Below are 18,924 nucleotides of genomic sequence, written 5' to 3'. Positions count from 1 at the left end.
TAGTATCATAGTTATTTCTCTTTCCTTTGAATGGTTGTATTAACAACATTCTTTCTTGGATATGTTCATGTGTCCATGTGTCTTTCTGTGCAAATGTGTTATGTGTGAATGCTCGATGTTGACTGCCAGCCAGTGTCTTCCTCTGTCAATCTTCACCTTAAATATTTGCGACCGGGTCTCTCACTAAACCTGGAGCTAATCGTTTTTACTAGACTGGCTAGCTAGTGAGGTCCTGGGATCTACCTCTCTCAGTCTCACATCCCCCAACTGGTTTATAGGGGTGTAGCACCATGTTGACCTTACAAAATATTCATTATTATTCATTATTTTTGTTTGTGCGTCAATGTAAATGTTCATGTGGAGGTTAGAAAATAACTTTTAGGACTTATCCCTTTTTTCACTGGTTTCTGGGGATCAAACTAGTCTGTGAGGCTTGTACATTAAAAGGTGGTGACACACGCCTTTAACACCAGCACTTGGGAGGCAGAAGCAAGTAGATCACTGAGTTTGGGGCCAGCCTGGTCTATAGAGAATTCCAGGACAGCCAGGGCTACATAGAAAACCCATCTTGAACTCGTTTCTCCCCCCTCCCCCCCAAAAAAAATACCTTTTACCTTCCTACTGGCCCTGTTCTTGCTCTTTCCTAGATTATGGTGATACAAATTTGGGTCTTCATGCTTTTTCAGTAAGTATTTTGCTGATTGAACTCTCTCTCCAGCCCTAATTAAATACTTTCTTTGTCATCAAAACAGAGGACCAACCAAAAAGAGATTTAGACTGGTTCAGTGTCTTTGTTAAAAAAACAGTGTTGTAGAGATATAATTCATTTACCATACAGTCTACTTATTTATAGTGTGCAGTGTTAGTTCTTAGTGTCTTCATAGAGTTTATAAACCATTGCTTCATTCAGCTCGATTATTCCACAAAATCCATGTAGCTGTCACTTCTAACAAGTTCCTCTATCCATCCCAGCTCTAGTCTGTCATTAATTTTTTTCACTGTAGATTTTTATTAATTTGTTCTTTGCCAGTTTTGTGAATATATATAATGCATTCTGTTTGCTCTCATCCACACCCTCTCCTATATCCTTTTTCTCTACAAGCCCCTCTTCCCACATTCATGTCTTTTTGTTTTATTTTTTGACTTACTGAACTTAACCTAGGCCATGTGTGCGATCATGAGTTTGGAATCGTCTACTGGAGATTTGTCTTCTCAGCAGCAACCACGAATCTTTCTGATTGTAAAATTGCGTACTTTGGACATTCTATGTAAATGGAATCATAAAGGATGTGATTTTTGCATGTGTTTGGCTTGTTTCACTTAGCATACTGTTTCTGAGATTCATTTGTCCGTATTTCTAGAATAATCCTGTCTCAGTGCAGCATAGGATTATTACTCATCACATTTATCCATCTCACCATCTGTCCCTCCCTTCTTTTTCTCCCTGCTTTCTCCCCATTTGTCATCCAGGTTCTGAATTTATATATCCTTTAGTTTCAAACTGTCTGGTATTGGTGTTTTTTTTTTTTTAGTTCTAGTTCCATATTCCTAGAAGAGAGTATCTGATAAACTTGCTTGAGTCAGTCATCACCCCTAGTCCTATCACTTTTCTCCACAGGAATGGATTCATTCACTATAAATCTGACTGTTAAAAGTGGACCTCTCTGTGGGATTAGAGGATAATTTTATAAAGAAAGTATTGGACATACAAACCCTCCAAATTAGCAACTGCTGTTGATACTCTTTGGCTGTGTCCTGATATTTTCTAAGTAATGTGACAGTTATTCTTCTCTTTCACAACTGATGCCTACCAATGTTTTGCTTATTTGAACTTTTCATTTTGGGTTCTGGATATATAATAGAGTGGAAGGATCCAAGAGGTCATCTTAAGAAATACTATACGTGTATTAATTTATGAATTCTTTATCATTTTCATATACAGCACCTCATTTGGTTTTCAGAGCAGGTAGTTTCACCCTGTAGGTGGTGGTAGGGCTTCAGATGAATTATAAATTTTCTGTCCCAAGAATCTTTTTGATTACTTTTTATATGACTCTAGTTGCTGAAATACAGTGGAATGTATACCAAGGTCTCTTTCATAGGTTCGCTATCATCATGTGCTATATTGGAAAACAATAGGTCCTTATTAGTATTGTAAGGGTACTTATTTTATGATATTGATCTTTATAAAATCACATTCTTTTTAAAGACTGGGTTATCAAATGGCATTGACTTGACATGCTTTAAGCCAAAAGGTTTATTTTTAATTTTGAGCCTTTCAAAGGGTAACTGTGCCTGGCTGTTCTTTGCAGCCTGTTAATAGAATTAATGGAGGCTTGAGAAAAAAGCCCTAATGCTTTCCCTGCTTTTTCCTGCTGTAAATTTTAATATAAGAAGACTACTGATTGCCTTTCTAAAATGTTGCTATTCTTCTGGTGATTGCAAAGCAATTTATAGGTAAAAGGTACTCCATAAACACTAAGGAATATGTGTAATATATGTGTGTATATGTGAATTAATTTTAGAAATGTCATGACCTATTTAAATGTGATCTAAATCTTAAAAGGAGATTTGCTGATTTAGTATATAACTTCTTTATTTTTAACAGCAAAAGCATTTATAGTAATTGTTGTGAAACATTCTATAGCATTTTGTTTGGTTGTACAAATGTCAAAAAACAAAGAGTTTAGCTGTTTTTTTTTATTCTTAGGAATTTTTCTTAACATTTGTATTTTAAAACCAATTTTCCCAATCATGTTGCTCCACATTTGTAAAACTCCATCCTTTTACAGTAAATCTAAATTATTGATTTCCTCATACAGCAAAGATTTCTAAGGTGTGGTAATGGGATAAAGCACTTGTCAAATATTACTTTAGAAGTTATTTTTTATTAATGTTTAACTTGTCTGAAGTTTCTATTGTGTGTTTTTAAGGATGAGGAACAAGAACAGATCCCTGAGTTGCCAGATCCAAACTTAGATATGGGCATTTTGCCCAGAGAGATCCGGAAACTGGTAGAACGGAGAAAACAAGTCAAACAGCTAATGAAACAACAAGATTTAAATTCGGACCTTGTTCTTCAGGTAAATATTTTCACTGCAGCATGTTTGCTTGACAGTTTCACTTTTTATCACTTGGTTATTGAGGAGTGGGATTAATAGTATAGTGTGCTTGTTTTATTTTGGATAATAATCATTCACATGCACTAGACTGCCTCAGAATAGAAGTCTTCTCTAGCTGCTAAGGCCATATCTGAGCAAGATCTTACAGAATCTTGGGAAATCAGTAGTCTATGTACTTGCTTCTAAGAGGGTAGGGCAAGATGAATCTGGGGAGACAGATTGAGTATTAAGTATCCCCCTTACCCCTGGATATTGAAAGTTTCTCCCTCTTATTGTGATCTAGAAAGATATCCAATGTAATGCTTAAGCATCTACAGATACTGTTGTTTACCTTTTGTCATTTTGTTGGTCTGCAGTATGACATCCGACAGAAGGCTTTGAAGCTCACGGCAAACAGTATGTATGGTTGTCTGGGATTTTCCTACAGCAGATTTTATGCCAAACCACTGGCTGCCTTGGTGACATGCAAAGGAAGGGAGGTAAATGGCAAAATAAAATTCACATCAATAAATATGTAAATATATGCTACAATATGGGAGAACTAAGTTTATTATCTGGTTTTTACAGCTTGAAATACTTCTTGTTTAGAACAAATTTGAGACAAATAGGCACTTGATTAAGAATTTGTCAGTTCTGCACGTGTGTATGCAATTATTGAATGTCTATATGCCAGGCTTTCCTCTAGGCAATAAAGATTGAGTGTGAAACATTATGTAAAGCTTGTATTTGACCCAGACTTGTGGGGGGGATGGGACAAAAGTAGAGTACCCGAGTTGAAGGGAGGATAGTTTGGGAAAACAACTGAATAAGTATAGAATTATTTAGGATGAGTATAATAGAAGTAACATTCTTCTGATAATTCAGATGGTGGCAACCTTGAGAATGTCTGGAGGCTAGCTTAGATTTAGATTGGATTAGTCATGCTAACATAGGAGCTAATTTTTATTGTTTTAATGGATAGTTTACTGTGTAATATGAGAGCAATTTAGAATTCAGGAGAATAGCAGTAGATCCTTATATTTTTTTTAGTAAGAGGGAGAAAACAAAGAAAGGGATCAAAAACTCTGTCTTCTGCATGTTGTCTTTGAGTAATAAATCTCTAGGCATTTTCAATAGGTTATTGGGCATATGAATCCAGAATTCTAGGTCTATGTCACAGCTGGAGTTATATACTGACTTGAGGATGACAGATGATAGACCGATTACCATTAAATACTTTCCACTTTATAAACATTTTAAGTTAATCTGCTTTAATGCTTTGTGTAGAGGTTTTTATTTTTATAATCTGTAAAAACATGGTTATATTAAACATTGAATTCAAGTACATTAAGATACTGATTTCTTGCATTGAATTTAAGGTTTCTTAGTTGAAACATAGTTCACAGTGCTCATACTGAGCATCTGGACTCAAACTCCAGAGTCATGATTGGTAAGCTATCATATTGGCAAATCCCAACCTGTTATCTGTGTTTTATAACTAAGGTTTTATTGAAATGGAGCCAAGTCCATTCATTTATGTTGTAGAGTTGAGTAGTCAGGATGAAGTCTTCTGTGGCCTGAAAAGCTTAAAATGCTTGTTACTTTGTACTTTTAGGACAACTGAACAGGGAAATGATTTTTATGTGTGCTATCCATATATAATAGCCTCTAAACACAGGTGCTGGTAAACATTTTTTATTTGGTTATTCCTGATTAGACGAGGAACTGGATTTTTACATTTATTTAGTTGTAATTAAAATGAATTTAAACGTGAATAGGTAACATGTGGAGAGTGACTACTGTATTGACAAGTAAATATCCAGTTGTGACATGAAGCACACATCATGATATTTCAAGTCATTTTGCTCTTGTTGCTTTATCTCAGAGATGTGGGTTAGGACACAGAGGAAAAGAACAAGGCATGTATTGAATAATGATGGTGTGTTAAGAGCTGTTTTGTGCATTATTATATCAAAAATACTTCAGAGTCCTTTAGCATATAATAGCATTCTGTTTTGTAGATGAGGCTACCTTGAATTGAATCCGCGTTTTCCTGATTCTAAGTCTTTTACTGTATTTGTGTTCACCTTTAAAGGATAGTTTTTGCAAGTGTAGTTCTGCTTTGTCTTCATCCTTATTCCTAGACAGTCATTCTTTCCAATATCAATTATTGCATAACATGGATCTTTTATTTTCTTTTTTACATAAGAAATATATAGATATTTTTAGGGGCTAGTTGAAATGAAAGAAAGAGGTATTTGGATTCTTACGGTAAGTTTACCTCAAAATTATGTAAATTTTGTTTCTGTATATATATATATATATCCAGTGGCTTCTGATAGATTACCATCTTATTTTTGTATTAGGAAATGCACTCACTATGCCCCAACTGGGTGATAATACATAGGTTGACTATTGAGATTGGATCAAGGTTACTCTTAAGTTTCTCACGAGAGGCAATAGTTGACAATTTACTCCCTTGGAGTGTGCCTCTTGCTGTTGAGAAATCCCTGTTGTTACATTTTCTGCATTGGCTCAGAAATCCACAAGCTTAAAAGGGCACCGTTGATAATGATAAGCCCCAAATTTGTCCAATGATCTCTCCAACTCCCCTAATCCATTGTATTTTAGGGGCAGTATTTTCTTTTAGTTAGATTTTTAGTAGGGAATTTAAAACTCAAATTTTACTTTTTGTTGTTCAACATATAACAATAACAGAACTAAGCTAAAATTTTACTTTTTGTTTTATAAAATATAGCAATTATATATAATAAGTAAAATATAAAACTTCCGAGCTCACTTCACTAAAAAAGAATTTCAGACAAATTTAGAAATAAATCATGGATTCAAAGTCTTAGTTTCTGTTTTCTCCCTTTTCGTTTTCATCTGTCTTCTTTCCTATATACAATACCTTCTACAGTTGTTGTAGTTACGTCCTTACTGGGAATTTAATGAGAAGCAATAAGTATAGAATACACCTATTCTCTGCCAATTCTTAGTTTGGAAGATCCGAAGATCTCTGTAGAAGTTATTTACTAAAATAATAATGATTGTTAAAATATTGGTAGTAGTTAGTAACATTGACAGATAGTCTAGTGAAAAATCTGTTTTATTTTGCCATTATTTTCCTATATACTGTGGAGTCTTTTGTTTTTAAAGATTTTCATTCATGTTTTGAAACAGAATATGACCGTATACCATAGGCTGACCTTGAACCCAAGATTTTTAAGTGCTATAATTGCAGGCATACACCTGTCAAGCATTTCTTAATTGTTAAAGAGATAGGAGGGATGAAGTTGAGATTTTAGAATACTTTTACATCTTAATAAACTGGTGTTTTGGTCATAAGGTAGAGAGGGACAAAGTAATGCAATAACCTAAAGATCTTGCAAGGTTTTTGCATTTAAGCTTCCTGTTTAAGTTAAAATTAAAGTTCATATAGAAATGAGAAGGGATCCTGGTAACATGCCTTTGAAAAGATTATAAGGGTTTTCATTTTGATATGGATTAATGCACAGTCTGGGGAGTCTTAAAATTTTGTGTTTTGGTATGGCCTTGATGTCCTCCCTCCCATATTATTTTTAAGTAGATTTTGTGTGTGCTGAGTTTTGTTGGAATCATGCAGATTTGCCTTTGGTGACCTATTAATTTCTGTTATGTAATATAGTTGCTAGAATACTTAAGTGATTTCTAATTGTACTTTTAAAAACAGGTCTATAATAAAAGTATTTGTCAAATGGGCATCAATATTGTCTTTTTACATGTTTTATCTTTCATACTTCATCCCTTCTTACTTCAACTATCCCATAATTTTTAATTTCTTGATATTAGAGGAATTAGTTGCTGTTGAAAGAATTTTATGTAGGAACTTCACAGTATACTAGTTATTTAAAAATAATTAAGTGAGCATTTCCAGGGAAGAAATATAGAAACTTCATTTATAGACACTTAGATGTTAATATGTAACAATACTATCTGTATTTGTTCTTATTCTCAATGTGTGTATGAAGAGGCATAAAAAGAGAAATTGGGTAAACCTGAGTGGTAACACTGAGTGGGCACAAATATTTAAACCATGAAGACAACTATCAAATGTCAAATATCTGGTGTAGCAATTGAAGTGATTGTTCACTAGATGGCGATAGACACCCTAAGATCATTAATCAATTAAAGATATTCTGTGAACAATAATGTAAAGGCCATTTAGTGTCTTAAATATCTTTATATTTTAGATTCTTACTACTTTTGAAAATACTAAATAAAGGCTAAAAGAGACCCAAAGGATTGTAATAGTCTAATAGATTTAGTGTTTAAAATGATGATTTTTGCAATGTAAGTTTTATTGATAAGAACAATCATTTAATTTATATTAGCTAATTTTTCCATTAGGTGAATAAATCATATCTCTGATCACGGAGACACATAACTTTCTGAGTAATAGTACCACAGGTAACTTGAAAGAAAATTGGAAACGTTATGATATGTGATTTTGCCTCTCTAAATACTTTTTTTTCTTAAATTGAGAAATTTAAAACATTTTTAAATGATTTCTAAGCAAACTCATTGTGTAATCGTTAACATAACAGATATTTGTCCTTATAAAATAATCAGTACTTACTCATTAATTTGTTTTTGCCTTCTTTTATATTTGTGTTCTCGAGGAAACAACTTTTGGTCTGGATTTCTGATTGCAATTTCAAACAGTGTGTTCAGGAGCTGACCATGCATTTTTATTTTACTCTCCTGTAGGTTGAGTCAATGCGAGCCTGTTTTCCCAACCAGTTGTAGATTTGCTTTGCAGTTGTACTCAGAGCTGAAATCTGTGCAATTTAGAGCATGTGTCCAAATCATTGTATGCAAACATTACCATTGTAGGACGAATAATAAAAACCCAGAGACAGATATTTGGGTTCAACCTGAAGATCAGAAAAACAAAGCAGCCAATCACTAGAGAGACTATCTAGGCTGGGCTGTCTGAGATTCCCGTGATTGAAGGAGTGCTAGTGAGGAGTCCTTGAGAACGGCACTGGCCAAGGCTTTTGCCTTTGTTGCTGTTTGTGATGAAAGAGGATCTTTTAATTATTAAGAGTTCTTTGCCTTTACTTGGAAATAAGTGGATATTTCAGTTTTCGAATATTTTTCATTAAAAATACCCAAGTTTTTTATTTTTATTTTTTTTGAGACAGTGTTTTCTGAGACAGGAGTGCTTATCTATGGAGATAGCTTCTGGGTTAAGGATGGAGCCATGTGTCCACTTCTTTCAGCTCTTGTACCCCGTCTGGTGCAGACATGTGCAGGCCCTATGCATGCTGCCACAGGCTCTGTGAGATCATGTGTGTTGCTTATGTTGATTTAGAGGGCCTTGTTTTCTTTGTTGTTTTTTCTACCCTCACCTGTCTTCCATCCCCTCTGCTTCTTACCCTGTCTCAACCTCCTGTTTCCAGGGTTCCCTGAGACCTGAGGGGAGGAATTTAATGAGATAATCCCTTATAGGTTCCATGGTCTCTCACTCTCTGCAAAATATCTGGCTGTGGGCCTTTGTGTTTGTTCCCATCTGCTACAGGAAGAAGCTTCTTTGATGGTGGTTGAGGAAGGCACTGCTCTACATGTATGGAAGGATGTTGTTAGGAGGCACCTTTTCTTATGATGGCTAAGCAAGGCACTGATCTATGTGTATAGCAGTGTGTTGTCAGGAGTTACTTTATTGCTACCTTCTTTTAGAACAGTAGTATTTGATTTTACCCTAGGTCCTAGGCTGTCAATGTCAGGTATAGGTTCTATCTTTCGAAGTGGGCCTTAAGTCAAATCAGATATTGGTTGGTTACTTCCACAATCTTTGTGCCATCATTGCACTAGCTTATCTTGCAGGCAGGATACCATTGTAGATCAAAGGGTTTGTGGCTGGGTTGGATTTCTCTTTTGTTAGTGTCCAGAGTACCTTCCTGTACCAAAGATGCTAGCACCTGTGAGTGAAAGCTCTGTGTAGGCACTATTTCACTTTCCCATATTCTATGAGTTCAACTTCTCCACATTCAATGAGTTGTATAGGCGTTATCTTCAGCAGTGGGGCCTTCCCATCCGCTTATAGAGAGCAACCTATAGTCTTGACAATAGCCTGGGTTGTTTGGTATTCCAGTGGGACCCGTTTGGCCAAAAATTCAATTAGATGTAACTCAGTTCCATACTGGAGGTTTCATTTAATGACAAGTGCTAGCCATTTGGAGCTCTGTCTCCATTATTTGGTGATTTAATTTAGATCACCTTCATATATGTTTATATTTTAGAAACTTCTGCACTATATTTCTATACAATCTATCAAATGTCCCATAATTTTAACTAGCCCTCTCTGTATTTTCTCTCTCGTCTTCCTCGTCTCTCTCCCCCTCTGCCATTTGATCCTCTAATTCCAGCTCCCCTCCCCATTCATCCATAACCATTTATTCTATTTTCCTTTTTTTTTTAAGGGAGCTCTCTTTTTCCCTCGCCCTGCCTGGACCTTTCCTCTATACCTAACCTCTAGTTCTACAGATTGTAGCTTGGTTATTTATCATTGCATATCCTATTTGTCTTTCTGGATCTGGGTTACCTTACTCGGTGATTTTTTTTTCTAGTTCCATCCATTTTCCTGCAAATTTCATTTTTAATGGCCAAATAATACTCCATTGATTTTCTTTACCTATTCTTCTGTTGAGAAACATCTAGATTGTTTCCAGTTTCTGGCTGTTACGAATTGAGCAGCAATGACCATGGTTGATTAAGTCTCTGTGGCAGAATGAAGCTTCCTTTGGGTATATGCCAAAGAGTTGTATAGCTGGGTCTTGAAGTAGACCAATTCCTATCTTACTGAGGAACCACCACACTGATTTTTGTAGTGGCTGTATAAGTTTGCATTTCCATCGGCAATGAATAAGTATTCCCTTTACTTGCATATCCTCACTAATGTGAGCTGTCACTTATGTTATTGAGTTTGGCCGTTCCCAGTGGTGTAAGATGAAATCTCAAAGCACTTTTATTTCTATTTACCTGGTTATTAAGGATGTTGAATATTTCTTTAAGTGTTTCTCAGCCATTTGAGTTTCCTTTTTTATACCCTATTTTTAATGAGGTAATTTCTTTTCTTGCTACCTAGATTTTGGAGTTCTTTATATATTTTGGATATTAGCCCTTTATAGGATAGATACTTGGTAAAAAAATTTTGCATTCTGTAGACTGTTGTATTGTCAGAATGACAGTGACCTTTGTGGTACAGAAGCTTCATCTCAGTTTCATGAGGTTCCATTTGTTAATTGTTGATATTATTGCCTGTGTTAATAGTGTTCTGTTTTGAAAGTCTTTTCTTGTGTCACTGAGTTCAAGGCTATTCCCTACTTCTGCTAGGTCCAGTGTATCTGGTTTCATGTTGAGGTCTTTGATCTACTTGTACTTGAGTTTTGTGCAAGGTGATAAATATGAGTCTGTGTACATTCTTCTACATTTAAACATCCAATTTGACGAGTACAATTTACTGAAGATGCTGTTATTTTTCCAGTGTGTACTTCTGCCTTCTTTATAAGAAATTAGTACTATATAGGTGTGTGGATTTATGTCTGGGTCTTCAGTTCAATTCTGTGTGTGGATCAATGTGTCTGCTTTTGTGCCAATACCATGCAGTTTTTATTGCTGTGGCTCTGAAGCAGTTTTTGAGGTTGGAGTTGGTGATACTTCCAGCAATGCTTTAATTGCTCAGTATTGTTTTAGCTATTAAGGTTTTTTTTTCTTGTTGTTTTTTTGTATGAATCTGAGAATTTCCCCTTTTAGTTATGTGAAGAATTAATTGTATTGTAATTTTGATGTGGATTGCATTGAATCTGTAGATTACTTTTGGTAAGGTGGCTAATTTTATTATATTAATCCTATTGCTCCTTAAGCTTGGGCGATCTTTCTATCTTCTGATATCTCCTTCAGTTTCTTTTTTCAATGTCTTAAAGTTTTCATCATAGAAGTCTTTCACTTGCTTGGTTAGAGTTGCCTCAAGATATTTTATGTTATTTGTGGCTATTTTGTTTCCCTGATTTCTTTCTCAGTTCAATTGTCATTTGTATATTGGAGGGCTACTGAATTTTTGAGTTAATTTTGTATATAGCTACTTTGCTGAAAGTGTTTATCAATTGTAGGGGTTGCCTAGTGGAATTTTTAGGGGCACTTATGTATATATCATCTGCAAATAATTGTACTTTGATTTCTTCCTTTCCAATTTGTAGCCCCTTGATTTTTTTTTTTTATATTTCTGTTGTCTTGTTTCTTTAGCTAAGCTTCAAGTGCTATATTGAATAGTTGTGGAAAGAGTGGACAACCTTGTCTTGTTCCTGATTTTAGTGGAATTGCTTTGAGTTTCTCTTCATTTAATTCAATGTTTGCTATAGGCTTCCTGTTAACTGACTTTATTATGTTTAGTTATGTCCCTTGTGTCTCTGATCTCTCCAGGACTTTTATCGTTAAGGGGTACCGGATTTTGTCAAAGGCCCCTCTCCTCACTTCTTTGAGATAGGATCTTAATATGTAGCTCAAGCAAGCCGAACTTATTCTTCAGCCTAGATTGACTATCTCCTGTCTCTGCTTTCTTGCTATTGGGATTAAAAGTATGTGATACTATCATTGTCTTAACTTTATCCAAGATATTGAATTCCCAAGTTCTCATTTCTTTTATTTTTTGTTACAAGCAGGATTATAGTAGATAATGTGACATGTGTAAGATTTTATTTACCATAATAAGCTAAATTCTGTCAAATAGCTAACTAAGTTCACATGGTTGACAAGACCCACAACACAATTCCTTCTCAGTCACACATTCAGATGGTAATCTAGAGATTGATATGCAGTTTTGTCTTTTGAAATTTGTTGTTTATTTTTCAAGGATTTCGCACTTATCATGTATTTATAAATATACTCACATAATTCTATTATTCCATGTTTTTGTCAACACTTGTTATTATTTGGGTATTTTTTTGTTTACTTGGTTTTGTTACTGGGTCTCTCTGGGTACCCCACACTGCTGTTTTTCCCAGGGCAATCTTGAAATTGCCATCCTCTTAACCTTAATCCCTTAAGCACTAGAATTACAAACTTGTGCTACCATACCTAGATAGAATTTTTTTGGGGGGGGGGTTCAAGGCAGGGTTTCTCTGTGTAGCCCTGGCTGTTCTGGAACTAGCTCTTGTAGACCAGGCTGGCCTCGAACTCACAGAGAGATCCACTGCCTCAGCTTCCCAAGTGCTGAAATTAAAGACATGCACCACCACGGCCCGGCCGAATTTTTATTTTAAGCCAGTCTCATTAGTGTTAAGTGTTATCATGTGATTTTAATTTTTGTTTCCTTAATTAAGAGTTGGGTCTCTCACTAGGTTTCGATCCTAATACATGAACTGGCTTTGTGGGAGCGTAGCCTGTTTGGATGCTCACCTTCCTGGACCTAGATAGAAGTGGGAGGACCTTGGTCTTCATGTAGAGCAGGGAATTTGGACTGCTCTTCAGTATCGAGAGGGAGGGGGAGTGGACTAGGGGGAGGAGAAGTGGAGTGGGGATAGGGGGAGGGGAGCGGGGGAGGGGGCAATATGTGGGAGGAGGGGGAGGGAAATGGGAAACGGGGAGCAGTTGGAAATTTTAAGTAAAAAAGAATAAAAAAAAAAGAGTTGGGTCTCTTTTCATGTTTATTAATTCTTTTCTTTTATTGAATTGCCTATATGAACTCAGATGTCTTATTTTGTTTCATTGTAGGTCTCTTACTGTTTCTTAGGTATTCAAAAACCAAATCACATTTGGTTATTTGTATTAAAATTAGTCTGGCTTGTTCTTGCTGCTTTTTTATGGTCTTTCACTGTGAAGAAACATCTATTTTTTAAACACTATATATTTGATATTTTTCTTTTCACTTTCTAAGCTTATTCTGAAAATACATTTTTCTCCTCCAATGACAAATATTGTCCTAATTTTTTTCTAAATATTGCAAAACTTGGCCTTTTTTATTTAGATCTTTAGTCTTGCTGGAGATTGTTTTGAGGATAACTTAGTGATCTAATTATATTTGTCTGGTTTCTTCTTTCTGGCTCTTTTGAACTTATTTCTGTATTCCAGGGATTGGCAGACCTATTTTCCTATGTTTTTAAAATAAAATTTTATTGGGGCGCAATCAGACCCATTTATCTTTAACTGTATTTATATCAAACTTTGGAGTTGAGTAATTGCCACAAAGCCTAAAATATATATTATTTACCACTGTACAGAAAAATTTTGCCATCTTCTGTGGCAAAAGATAATTTTTTTGTAATGTAAGAGTGACTCATTTCAAACATTGTCAGGCATGATTGGTGAACATATAGGAAATTATACTGAAGGTATTAAAAAGGAAGAAAATCAATTTTTTGGTCATAAGAAATTACCGATGCTGTAGGCTCTTTAAATATAGCCTGAAGTGAAATTATAGCCTTAAAAATGTATGTTTTGTCACCTAGAATACAGCAGATTGGGGCATTTTCTTGCTGGACCAGACCCATGGAAGCTAAAGGTGGTAGAAGGAAGAGTTCTTATTCTGTCTTCAGAATTGTAATAGCTATTGTTGAGAGTCCTTTTGACATTCTTGTTAACATTTTGACTTTTTAAAGATTTATTTGTAATTGTGTGTGTGTGTGTGTGTGTGTAGGAGGAGGAGGAGAGGCTCATTTGCACAGGTTCCAGTATAGGCAATGTCAAATATCCCTGGGATTAATAGGTAGTTGTGAGTCACTTGACGTGGGTACTGGAACCAAACTGAGGTCCTCTTCAAGAGTAGTATCAACTCTTAACTGCCGAGCCAGTCCCCATTTTAATTTTATTTTAGGACAGTCTTATAATTAGCATGTGCTCTTCTAAGATTTGGTATGTATCCCAGGCTGCCTTATAGTGCCTCCCCAGGGTTAAGTATTAACAGATAGATGGCACCGTGCTTAGTTCTTGATTTTAAAAAAAGAAAAAACAAGCCGGGTGGTGATGGCACAAGCCTTTAATCCCAGCACTTGGGAGGCAGAGGCAGGTAGATCTCTGTGAGTTTGAGGCCAGCCTTGTCTATAGAGTGAGTTCCAAAGCTACAGAGAATCTCTGTCTTGAAAAACAAAATCAATACAAAACAAAACAAAAACAAAACTATTAGGTTAATATGAGAATTTCTTTGAGAGCTAAAATGAAGGCTTAATGCACTTTTGCAGATTATAATTCATGTTAGAAAAATAGTATTTTTTGATGATCATAGGTTACTCATCATGTTTGAAGTTGTTTGCATTATAAAATTCAAAGACCGAGAAATTTGGTTTTGGCATATTTTAGGGATGTTTAGGTTCTACATTCTTTGCAGTTCTCTAGAACTGATAATATATATTGTCAGGACTTTTTTTATTTTTACTCTACTAGTTAGTTCAGAATTTGTGGTAATTTATATGAAATGCAGTACAAGTGTCCTTAGCATAAACTTGTCTAGGTTCTTATGTACAGTTAAATTTTATAGAAATTATTGTCTGCCATCAAATAAGTGGTGTCTTAACTGCAGGTTGTTTGTATTGGTATATTGTTCTACATCTTTGCTTTTTTACTTGCTGTATCCTTTCTAAAAATTGGTGAAAGTAATGTTGCTAAATGTCAAGTTGAGAAGAGGAAGCTCTTTGAAAACACTCCCCGAGAGGCTAGTACAGATTATGACAACTTAGATTTTTAATAATTTGTGAGAAATTTAGTGACAAAAATTAGAGTAAATTTGTCTGGTTGTAGCTCAGTGGTTGTATGTTTACCTTGCTTATTCAAGTCCCTTCCTTCAACCCCCATAACTGCAAACAAAACAAAGCCATTGCATTTTTATATAAACTTATTGCAATAAACAGTATACACTTAAACATAACTAATACATATATATTAGTCTCTGATATAACACAACATTGCGTTTATAGAAATAAATAAGTGGGCTACACTTAGGCTTCATTTAAAACAATCCCTATAATTTAAAACACTGAGTACTTCTTTCAAAGTAGCCCAATAAAGAAAAAAAATGAGTCAATACAAATGTAGCATGACTTTCTTTCTTTTTTGTTAGTAATAGTTAGAAATCAGCACCTCTAGTTATTCATTAATTTTAAAGATCAAGTCTAGGAGATTACAAGCTGCACACATTTGGGAAGAGAAAGACTGGTTTGGACCTTGTCTGACTGAGGTCACCTGTGAAATAGAGCTGTTTTTGTGAACGTAGGAAGGCTTCATCAAGGAGACCACTTAGGAACTTTCTCATTTATTTCTTTTGCATTTAGTTAAGTTTTTCATAATTTCTACATAATTGTCTGACCTGAGCTTTGAAGAATTCAGGCATGGGCCCACATGCCAGTATCTTTATCAGAAAAGGGGGATTCCTTCTCCTACTGCCAACCAATTCCAATGTATTAATGCATGGTCTCAGCTTTCTAGTTGTGGTTGGCCTCTTCAGGCTTTCATTCATGAATTTTAAAAATTCTCAGTTGAAATTGTGCCCTTTCCCAACTATATATTGGATTTTCTACATGTGTTTGTGTCCTACCTATTCCATGTCCCATGCAGGGATCCTTGCTTGTCCTCACTCTTAGGTCATGTTCATCTATGTGTTTCTGCAATTATAGATGGATTGATATGGAGGTGATCCTTTTTTATGTAGAGTCTTGATGTTTAAGCCTGTTTTGAGTTTATAAGAATAGCCAGGATACTCGGTACAAGAAAATGGGTACCTTGTACATTTGTAGTAAGTAGTTTTATTTGAGAAGGCACAAATGGAGGAATACTTTTGCTATGATATTTTGACCTTAGAATTACAGAAAATATTTGGACTGTGGATATGGGTAAGAGAGAAATAGTATCAGACTGGCTGCATGTCATTGTTACTAAACCCTGAGATTAAATTTTGTTACATTGACTCGAATCACATAGATCATGACCGTGGAAATCTCTTTCTTTCTTCTCCAATCTTCTTTAGAATGAATGACTCTCTGTTAACTTAAATTCATCCCATTTTCTGCATATGTGAACATTTTATTTCAGCCTATTTTGGTCTATGTTTCTTTTTCACAAGCTGTGTGTTATTTGACAGGTGTTCTAAAGCTCCTTACTTTGGCAGCAAACCAAGATGACAGAGCAGTAATGATTTCAAAAGTGCTGTTCCCTCCTTGTTAACAGACAAAAAGAAAAGTGTGAAGTTATTAACCACTGTTCACCAGTGGCATGGAAACTGGAGTAGAGTTAATTGTTTCTATAGTCGGTCTGTATAGGCTATTTCCTGACTAATATTATTTAGAAAAGAGGGAGTGACATAGATGTTTTTCTCTTCCATACCCCCTCTTCTTTTCACAAGTTTATTTAAATCAATCAAAGTAAAAAGATTTCTGAAAATCCGAAGTATTGCTCTTTGATTCCACATAGGCTTTTCTTTCCTTATTTGTCATGTAAGATTTATGAATGACATGATAACACCCAATAACCTTAAGGATTTCACATGCCAGGGTATTTGCAACTATAATGTAAATGATATCCTTACACTCTACTTCTGCCACACAGAGTATGTTTATTACTAATTGGAAGAACTTACTTTAGGCAGCCTGTACTGTCTGATGACTTTAACTGCTTTTTCACAGTAGTGTAATCAGACCCATTTAAGGTACCTCCATGTGAACAAAACAAACTTATTGTGCTTATAACTCATGACTGGCTGATTGAGCAGATACTACCAAACTATTTTTCACTGGACAGTATGAGCCTGTGCTGTTTTGCCAGATCATAAATAGTGTATTAAATTACAGTGAATTCAGTTTGTTAAGTTGGGTGTTTCAGAAAGCAGTGCGAGTTTTGTTGTTGTTGTTGTGTGTGTGAGTGTGTGTGTGTGTGTGAGTGGTTTGAATTTAAGCCAGAGATTCCTGGGCCCTATATAGTCATTCTTTTCGTAATTTTATACTTACTTTCACATTCAGTGCTAACATTGACTTGTACAGCTGTCCTTGTTTCCTTTTTATTACTTCTTGTGGTTGAATTGACTTGAATGTCTTTTAAACTTAAATGTAGTAGAATCTCTAAATCTAAAATTTCCCTTAGAGCGTTCCCTCCTCTTTTAAAAAGCAATATGAAGTAGACTGTAATAGTAATGTGAATCCCTGTTCATATTTTTTTAAAGAACAGCAAAGCACAAGTGCTTTCCAGAAATGGCTTATTTGCTGTCTTTGGAATTCTTCTCATTGCTAAGTTTTTATATATTTAGGGGTGGCAATCACCTATTTTATTGCCTTTTTTAATACTTAAAATAAGGTTTATATTTTCAGGCTAGTGATGGAATTTATATGCCTTAATGCTAAATGTTGACTGAGGATAGAACTGGAGCAAGGATATTAAGTTTCTTTCATAGTTTGAAGTGTCGGACATTTGTCTATATTTATTTCAGGGGCCCTTTGCTACTGCCAACATAGAAACAAGTTACATTTTCAGCTCCCTGTAGGAAGGTAGTGTGTTTCCCCATGGAAAAGAGTGATAGTTGCTGTGAGGAATATGTGCATAGTCTATTAATAATATACATTGTTCTTGAGGCCATATGTTATATTTTTAAGCACTGTTATACAGGGTAGAGCACACGTTCCATTTCTACTGGACTTTGTGGCACAGTACAATGGACAGGTGGTAATTTCATCATAGGAAAAAAATCTTGATATTTCTTTTTTAATAGTGTTCTGACTTGGGAAATAATTTATTTTCAGAAGGAGGACTAAGAGTAGATGGATATACTTAATTCAGTTGCTCGTTATTGCCTTATAGTCAGAAATTCTTGAAGTAATATTTACTTGAGAAATGGAGACAAATGACATTACTTGTGAGCCACAGGCCTGAGATAAAGCAAGAGCAAGAGCTTTGGAGACTAGACTCATAATAACTTAATAATAAACAAGAGAAGGATTTTTATTTATTTGTATAGGCACAGAAATCCAAACAGAAATGTACTCAAGGAATTCTTGGAAACCTTGGGTACCACACTAGGGTACCACACTAACCCACTCATTTGCATGGTGGGACTTTGAGCAAGTGATTCAGCCTCTGCATTTTCTTTTGTCAGTGGGGGATAGGTGAGCATGATTATTTTATAGTAGGCTGCAGGTGCGAAGTATTTTATTTTAGTGTAGTTCATTGTCTTGTTTCTCATGGAAACCCAGAGGAAGCCATCATGCAGGATATTGAACACTTACTAGGTGATAGACTTGTGTTGGTGTTGGAAAGACAGTGGTAAATTTTAAGTATTCAAGATTAATGGCCAAATGTACATTTATGCAACTGAAGAAAGAAGATGCAAAGAAAAGAAGCATAAATGCTAATGGCAATGACCCATAGCATTGAATGAAAAATTAAAGGATTTGTGAGCCCAGGGAATTTGAGCTGAGATTTAGAGTGTGGATCAAAGTGAACTAAGTGAAAATTTTTACGAACAAACATTACAGGATGAGAGATACCATGTGTAAGATCCTGTTGTGGATTGGAAGTATGGCTGAGCTAGAAAGTTAAGAGTGGAAGGGTGTATCAGAAGCTTCTTCTTGCAGTAGATGGGAATTAACACAAGAACCCACAAGTGTGTGATGTGCAGAGAGAAAGCCTTTGGAGCACTGAGCCCTAAATAGGTTTTGTCAAGGGCTGGAGAGAGTTTTGTCAAAACCTTCTCCCTTAAGGCTCAGGAATCTGTGTTGAAGAGCAAGCAGAAAGATTGTTAGGTGGTGAATGACTCCAAGGATATAGCATCTTCCAGATATACCAGGACTAATAATGAACTCACAGAGAC

General features: G+C 35.4%; 1 protein-coding gene across 3 annotated transcripts in view; it reads left to right on the top strand.

The window, feature by feature from the left end:
- Pola1 (DNA polymerase alpha 1, catalytic subunit) overlaps positions 1-18,924 on the top strand; it is a 329,844-nt gene that overhangs the window by 53,534 nt on the left and 257,386 nt on the right. For all 3 annotated transcript variants that reach the window (XR_009056492.1, XM_057760368.1, XM_057760369.1), the window contains 2 exons: positions 2,934-3,083; positions 3,479-3,601. Coding sequence is in view for 2 of the 3 variants with exons in the window: in XM_057760368.1 (XP_057616351.1) it covers positions 2,934-3,083; positions 3,479-3,601 (273 nt within the window). In the remaining variant the exon portion in view is untranslated. The remainder of the gene's footprint in view (positions 1-2,933; positions 3,084-3,478; positions 3,602-18,924) is intronic.

The sequence above is a fragment of the Chionomys nivalis genome, chromosome X, assembly GCF_950005125.1.
Source record: "Chionomys nivalis chromosome X, mChiNiv1.1, whole genome shotgun sequence".
Taxonomy (NCBI): domain Eukaryota; kingdom Metazoa; phylum Chordata; class Mammalia; order Rodentia; family Cricetidae; genus Chionomys; species Chionomys nivalis.
The sequence above is the reverse complement of the archived record's forward strand: the minus strand, read 5'-3'. Positions and strand labels throughout refer to the sequence as shown.